Raw genomic sequence first — 7,450 nt, forward strand, 5'->3', positions numbered from 1 at the left:
TAAATATTTTTAACATTTATTTATGTCAACTGTATGTTGGTCTACATGTAGCACTTTATCAAAGTTTTTTCTGATTCTGATAAGATGGATGCTTTGATGTGTATTTGAGACAGAAAATACAGACGTGCACAGACCTACATAATCGCAGTTTAAATTAAATTAAAGGTAACATTTAAGGAAAAACTCATGATTGTTTTTGAGACCTACATAATATACAGTTTGGACAGAAACACGTTGGCTGGCTAGTCCCAATCAGAACAGCACTTGGCAGGGGAAAGAGAGAGGAGGTAATTGATGACGAGGAACACCAGAGCTCTTTGATGTTAGTCAGGAGAATCCATCTGCTTGTGGCTGCTGACAAAACAAGTTGTCAGGAGTAGGGACATGATGGAGAGGAGTGTGAGGCTGAGGATTTCTCTGCCACTCAAGCAAAGCAGACAAACATATAATGGAAGAAGAGTGATTTTGTTATAAGTAATAACTGAAAATAAATCACAAACAAATCTCATAAATACCTTTTTTTTTTTTTTTTTTTACATCGGAAACCTTGTCATAACTCGTTCTCAACTAATTTGTTATCTTTTGAGTCTGGCCAAGCAGAAAGTTGAATCAAGACGTTTTTTGAATCAGTGTTAAAAAAAGAGTGTGTATTTTCTTTTTCCAGTTGAGTGCCGAGCTGCGCAGTGAGATATCTGACCACAGACGGAGGGCGGTCCAGCTGGAGGTGAACAGGCAGAACCGGCAGAGGAATAACCTTTTGGCCAGGTTTCAGGACATAGTGGAACAAGCTCAGGTCAGTAGCACAGTATGGTCCTGGTTCCAGGCCTGGGTGTGGTCTGGATTGGGATCCAGTGGAAAAGGGATAAAATATCAATATGATATTGTGAAGGCTTACAGTGTGCACTGAATAAGTGAAATTAAATAGCAAAATAAGTCCATTCTATAGAAGAAGTAGGTAATATGGCACATCCAAATGCTTATTAAGATGTACAACATAGATTTTTCTACTCACTGTTCATAAAGAAAATATTAAGGCACTTTATTATATATATATTATATATTTATAAACTCTCAAATGTGGCCATATGTAAAATAGGTCTGTTTCTTTTTACCTGATGATGGCCCTTTTCTGTCAACTCAACATCCAAAGCAATAGTGTACACTTGCAAATCAGCTCTAGTTATGAAATGTGGTCTTTGAATAATAAAAAAAAATTACCTTCATTAACCAGGAACACTGCAGTATCTGATGTTATTTTCCTTTTCATTGTTTGTATGTCAGTGATGAATTCCCTTCTTTAAAGGAGCAATCATTTGATCATCATTGTTTTCTCTGCACAGACATATAAAGTACCAAGTGAAGAGGTTGAAAAGCTGCCGGTTTCTAAATCGGCGACAGTCAGTGGCTACACCCTGGTCACCGACTCTCCCGGACTTCCTGGAGGCCCTGGATTTGGGCCTCAGCCAAGTGATCAGCCTGCTACTCCATGCTCTGAGACCCCCATCCTCAATGGCTGCAAGGCAGTGGAGGAAGTGATGGTGGAGAGGGAAGAGAAGAGTGAGGAGGAAGAGGAGGATGACATTAGTCTGGACAGCCTTCTTAAGAGATCAAGGGAGTACGTGAAGAGAGAGCAGAATCAGCAGGGGTCAAAAGTTGTCCCTGCAGTCACCAGGACTCCCCCGGCTGAGCCTGTCTCTGACAAGGAGAATAAGAGTTGCAGTCCCATGGGGGGGACATGCGTTGAGTTTGGATTCAGTCTGCACCATAGCCCTATCGGACCTCCTCAGACCCAAATTCAGCATCAAACTCTATACGACCCCAGTCCCCAACGATCTGGCTCCCTCTCACCTAGTCTACCTGACCAATATGCTCGTCTCCCCAGTCCAGAGTCCAGCATTAGTCCCCGTCCACAGAAACGCAGACCTCGGCCAGTTTCTACAGGGAACATCCATATTTCATTTCCTATCGGCCCAGCAGACCTTATCCCCCGAAGCCCAGGAAGATCAGGTGAAGGCGCTGGCATGGCGGACTGGGGAGAAGCTCTTGTAGGGGCCACAAAGTCCTTCGATCACTGGGGCTCAGTGGGCAGTGTAGATGGGGGTGGTGTTAGCAGGAGTGGCAATCGTCGATCCAGCCACTGTGGTACCAGTCCAGTACAGGAGACCTGCTGCCCTGTTAGTGCCTCAGGGCCTAACCCGAAGGGACACCAAGACCATCTGGCTGCAGGATTTCGCCGGCGCTGCCACACCCTGGACAGCCAGCTGCATGCCTACCACTCTGGAGTTGAGCAAATAGATCGCAGCCAGGAAAGGGTTCCTCGCTTCATGGCAGGAGTTACTCGGTTGGCTCCAAGCTGGCGCACCCCTGCGGCCCCCTTAAACCAGTCGTATGAGGTAGATAATCAGTCAGCATCTCTGTTGAAGCCACGCATCCCTCCTGAATTGGCTCAGGTCACACTCAGAACGGACTCTGATGAACCTCAGGGGACAAACAATGGGAGAATCACACCAACTGTTCTCAGAAATGCAGCTGAGGCACAGGCCAGCAGGACAGGTGAGTCTCTCTGGAGCAGTTCCTGTGAAGCACTCAGTGTAAAAATTAGTCATTTCCACTGAGATTACCATTTCTCCCATTGCAGCTTTTAGGTTAAATACTGTATGACAAAGAGGCGGGGGAAATGAAGGAAAAGAATAAAACCATGATTTCACATGTATTTATTTGCGCAGAGGAGACCCAGAGGAGAGCTCGGGCTCTGGAGGACATGCAAAGGCGTCTGGAGGAGGAGCATGCCTTGCAGATGTCGCTGCTCCTGGCTGAGCAGGAGAAAGAGCAACAGCGCCTCTGCCTGGTCAGCACTTGGAATCACACATTATCTATTCTGTATAGATGTAGACACCACAAATGCAACAAACAAAGCAACAACAAAACCTACTAAATTCATTTTTGTTGTTTAGTTGCAATGCAGAAGTGTGAATTAATTATGTTTTTCTTAAGGTTTCCTGCTTGCTCCAGAGCATGTGTATGTGTATGTGTGTATGTACATTAATGTGTAAATGTGTTGTGTGTGTTCTGTCACTGTGGCTAGGAGCTAGAGGAGACAGAGAAAACACTGAAGGAGCGGGGGTGTGTGCGACCGTTGAGTGGCGATGCTTGTGGGTGGCATTGTAGGTCTGTGAGTGACAGCTGTCCTGTTGTGAGCCCCCCCTGTCCAGGACTAAGCCCCGCCCACACACCGTCTGAGCGATCACCTGGACACAGCATAGGTACCACTTCACCGTGCTCACTTGTTACTGTGTTGGAGTTTGTGGAACAGTGGTGACAAAATACTGCTACAGTTGTAGTTCCTATGAAATCTCATGAGAGCAACAGATGTTGAATTCTAACAAAATATTAAAACAGAGGAAAGGCAGCAAGGCAGTGACTCTCTACTTACTTCCAAGTGATACCAAGTTAAAAAATAATGATAGTGAAGTGAAAGGTGAGTGTACTTTATTGCAGTTAAGGATGGGACAATAATGGTTATAGTTATATATCTTGGTAAAGGATACGATTAGTTTTAGCAACATTTCATCATTGGAAACAGTTGAGACAATGCAAACCAACTATTTTACTTGGGTTCCCAGGAATGTCTCAGTAAAACCGCAGTAACCACTAAAAAACCTGTGATGGTACCAATTCTAGCTTTAAGTATAAATTAAAAATGTTTCTTTCTTTCTTTCTGCAGGTTTTCCCAGTCCTGTAAGTTCCAGTGTGTCCTCTCCCTCTGTCCAGCCTCCCGTCTGCCTGTGGGGGCCCACATGGGCAGTTAGCAAACCTCGAGTGAGGCTTAGTCTGGTGAGTGTGCCCAAGTAGACGAGAGGGTGTGCTTGTGATCGTACAATAGATGTTCCTGTCTTCACATTTCCACCTTCTCGTGCTCTCCAGGTTCTGACCGCAGAGCAGCAGAGATTGTTCTGTCGAATTGGCGCCATCATACGCGGCTTCCTCACACGCAGACTGCTCAAAACAGAGAAGGTCAAACACCTGCGCCAGACCATCGTGGTGAGATTACACTCAAAAACACAAACTAAAAATGTTGAAAGAACACCAATGTGAGTGTGATTAAAGTTGTTTGATAAATGAATCATGTTAGTTACTGGGAAAAACCTGTATGTTTATAAATGTTTGCTGCATGTGTGCTTAGGATACACAGGAGTTCATCCGGTCATTCCAGACTGAAGCTCCACAGAAGAGAGCCACCTTCTCAGCACAAGATCGCTCCCTGCAGGAGAGAGTTAGAGCCCAGGTATGACTGTGTAGTTTCTGTCTATAGACAGCAGAGGTCCGCCTTCCTTTCTGTTTATGTGTGCATCTTTTGTCCCTCAGTTACGTGCAGCCCTTTACGACATCCATGACATCTTCTTTGAAATGCCTCTGGGGGATCGATTAGCATTGCTGCAGCAGGACAGGGAGCTCCGAGCAGAGAGGAAGCTACGAGACATGGTAACCTGAAAATACAGGCAATCACATCAGATGGAGGTCACATTTGTTGCTCTTCTTTTAAAGGAAAGAGCTGAAAGGAAGGACAGACATCTCTTTTGTCTTTCAGTTAAGCTCACTCTTGGTAAAGTTAATTATTTTTGTTCATGAAGTCAAACACAATGATTGTGCTGTATGCAACAGTGTGTAAATCATCATCAACTAATTTCTTTTATTAATTTCATCAGTGCTGTGCCTTTCACATCTGTCTGCACAACACATGCCAGACTGTCCCATTTTTTGAAACGTCTGGTCACCCCTAGGTCTACCTGTTTGTAACTATTGGCACACAAATAATCATGATGAGCTTTATTTATATAGCACCGTGGTAATCAAATTTACGATCCATCTTTACAGTGAAGCATATAACATGCTTTGTCTGATGCTGTCACTGTCCGTACTTCCATCATAAACTATGTTTTTTACTGACTGTGTCAAAACTGCAGGAGAAAGCCAAGGGCCCCAAGGAGAGAGTGGTTCTGTCTGCTGCTACACAGAGGTCTATGGACAGGAAAAAGAGGTAAGATAGGGAAGAGGAACACAGCCATACATAGCGTATGGGATTTTAGATTTAATGTTTTCGACGATGAGATCCAGCGATGAGCAGTATTTTATTTATGGTGTGTATTTCCTTCAGGGTTGGTGAATCCCCAGCACAGGCTAGGAAGATGCAACAGAAGCCAAAGAGCCCCACTTCTAACAGGTGCTGTGAGAATTTATTATCACCTTTTATTTTAATTTTGAGCTTTATACTGGGGGCGGCTGTGGCTCAGGAGGTACAGCAGGTCGTCCACTAGTCAGAAGATCGGCAGTTTCGATCCCCAGTTCCTCCAGTCTGCGTGTGTCTTTACGCAACATATTGAACCCCACATTGCTCCAGAGTTCGTCTTCTTCTGCGTCCTGGAAAACAGTTGACCAATTTTACAGCCATGGAAAACACCTGGAAAATGAGAGAAAAAAGTAAAATGTCCTGGAAAATCTTGTGCACCGAAACTCTATAGTAATAAGTAATAAGTTGCATTATCATCTGAAGGCAAATGTTAGTCACTGCTGGCTGGTAGCTGTGGTAGTTTTTATTAGGTTTATAGATTAACATTTTCTTCTTAACTTGTTTTAAACCGTTGCACTTCTGCAGAGACAAATACATATGTGTATGACGTGAACCCTGTCTGTCATACCAGTTAGATCAACACTGAAAATGTCCTGGAAAAGGCCTGGAAAATGATATCTCGAAAAGAGTGGGAACCCTGTGAGAGTTGGCACCTTGCATGGCAGCCACTGCCATCAGTGTTTGAATGTGTGTGAATGGGGTGAATGTGATATGTAGTGTAAGTGCTTTGGGTGGTCGGAAGACTAGAAGGCGCTATACAAACACAGTCTGGTTTCATGCTCTATCCTCAATTTTCCTGCATTTATTGTCTGAGAAAATCAGCTCTCTACATACAGTATTTCTTTCCTTTCCCAGAGTCCTGAAGCCAAGCCAAGGCCAAAATTCTCCTGTTCCAGGCCAGTTGAACCGCCAGGGGTAACTTTATACTTCTACTTGTTTCACCATGCTTAACTTTTGTCCCTTTATCTTGTAATTGCATAGGGCCTCATCTTGCTCTCATAAATCACATAAACTGCCATGTGTAATTTATTTGACATTCCTTACTCCACTAATAAGAAAATGTTGAGTAGCTTGTTGGGTTGCTCCTTTCCTCATTAACAATGCATTGCAATCACATGCAATACATGCCATGCATAAAACTGTAATATACTGTAATACTATACTATACTATAACTGTAACATAAATTTAATCAACTCTCGCTAAAGGCAACAGGGTACATAAATGTATGGATTTTAGCTTTTGCCGATGTCTTTAAAGTCATCACTGTATGACAGTGGCAGTTTCTTCTCAGGAGCTGGTACAGAAAAACCCCAGAGGAGAGAGTGAGGCGCACAGAAAACCTGAAGAAGCAGCACTCTCTGGGGCAACTGGTGACTCGACATCCATTGACCTTTGAACTTGAATTTTTAGTCTTTTAATGCAAACCTTTCACCACTGAAACTCCAGTCAGCGCTGCTAATATTATGATTGTCTTTAAGCTACCTTCTGAAATTCAAATGATTGTATTTACTACCAAACAGCTCATTGATTTACACCATCATAATGCCATTGTTTTTTAATGTTGTATCTTTTAGTTGCAACAACTGATACAGAAAAGTCATATGTAGCATGATACTTTGTGTGGAGGGTCAGAGTTAAAGAGAAACGAAATATGATAAAAAAAACGAAATAGGTCAAAATATTTTATCTGTGTCTAAGAACTACGTACGGAAGCCCAGAAGGCATGTGATAAAAAAAATACTGTGGATCAGTGTTCTAAGTCTAACCTGAATTGTTTTCTCTCCTGTGTTTCTGATTTAAGAACAGGTGAAAAAAATGTTAATTTTTCTAAGTTACTTTTTGTTATTTTTTTTTAATCTGTGAAAACAGGTTAAAAAACATTTTGGCAGGTAACAAAACATTTCAGTGTTTATTGTTGTAATACTCATTTCAACCACAAGAGTGCACCACTACCACATGTTCTAAATAGGACTAAAAGCATACATTTTCATCCAGGTTTTCTCCATGCACTCCTAACACAAGGTACATAACTTGCTAACACATAATATATGTACTTATTTCACCTGGCAAACACAGGAGAGAAAACAATTTAGACTGGACTTTTTTGATCACCAGTATTTATTTTTTTCTCACGTGGCTCTCACGGCTTCCGTAACTATGCCTTTGCTATCTATAGTGTTTTAGCATGCATATACTTACAAATTGTGTTCATAAACATTTAGTGTGTATTTAAATATTTATGTAAGTTAATATACAAACATCAGTTTCATGCTGACAGACACATAATGTAGTTGCCATGAAAATACTAAAATACACTAAAA

At 42.4% G+C, this 7,450-nt stretch overlaps 1 protein-coding gene across 1 annotated transcript in view; it reads left to right on the plus strand.

The window, feature by feature from the left end:
- Positions 1-7,450, plus strand: part of LOC123956785 (centriolar coiled-coil protein of 110 kDa-like) — a 25,101-nt gene that overhangs the window by 5,263 nt on the left and 12,388 nt on the right. The window contains exons 4-14 of the mRNA XM_046029221.1: positions 1,341-2,553; positions 2,727-2,848; positions 3,086-3,263; positions 3,725-3,834; positions 3,925-4,041; positions 4,184-4,285; positions 4,366-4,482; positions 4,965-5,038; positions 5,156-5,221; positions 5,984-6,043; positions 6,421-6,492. Of these exons, the coding sequence (XP_045885177.1) occupies positions 1,341-2,553; positions 2,727-2,848; positions 3,086-3,263; positions 3,725-3,834; positions 3,925-4,041; positions 4,184-4,285; positions 4,366-4,482; positions 4,965-5,038; positions 5,156-5,221; positions 5,984-6,043; positions 6,421-6,492 (2,231 nt within the window). The remainder of the gene's footprint in view (positions 1-1,340; positions 2,554-2,726; positions 2,849-3,085; positions 3,264-3,724; positions 3,835-3,924; positions 4,042-4,183; positions 4,286-4,365; positions 4,483-4,964; positions 5,039-5,155; positions 5,222-5,983; positions 6,044-6,420; positions 6,493-7,450) is intronic.

This window comes from Micropterus dolomieu, linkage group LG02 (assembly GCF_021292245.1).
Source record: "Micropterus dolomieu isolate WLL.071019.BEF.003 ecotype Adirondacks linkage group LG02, ASM2129224v1, whole genome shotgun sequence".
NCBI classification, from domain to species: Eukaryota; Metazoa; Chordata; class Actinopteri; order Centrarchiformes; family Centrarchidae; genus Micropterus; species Micropterus dolomieu.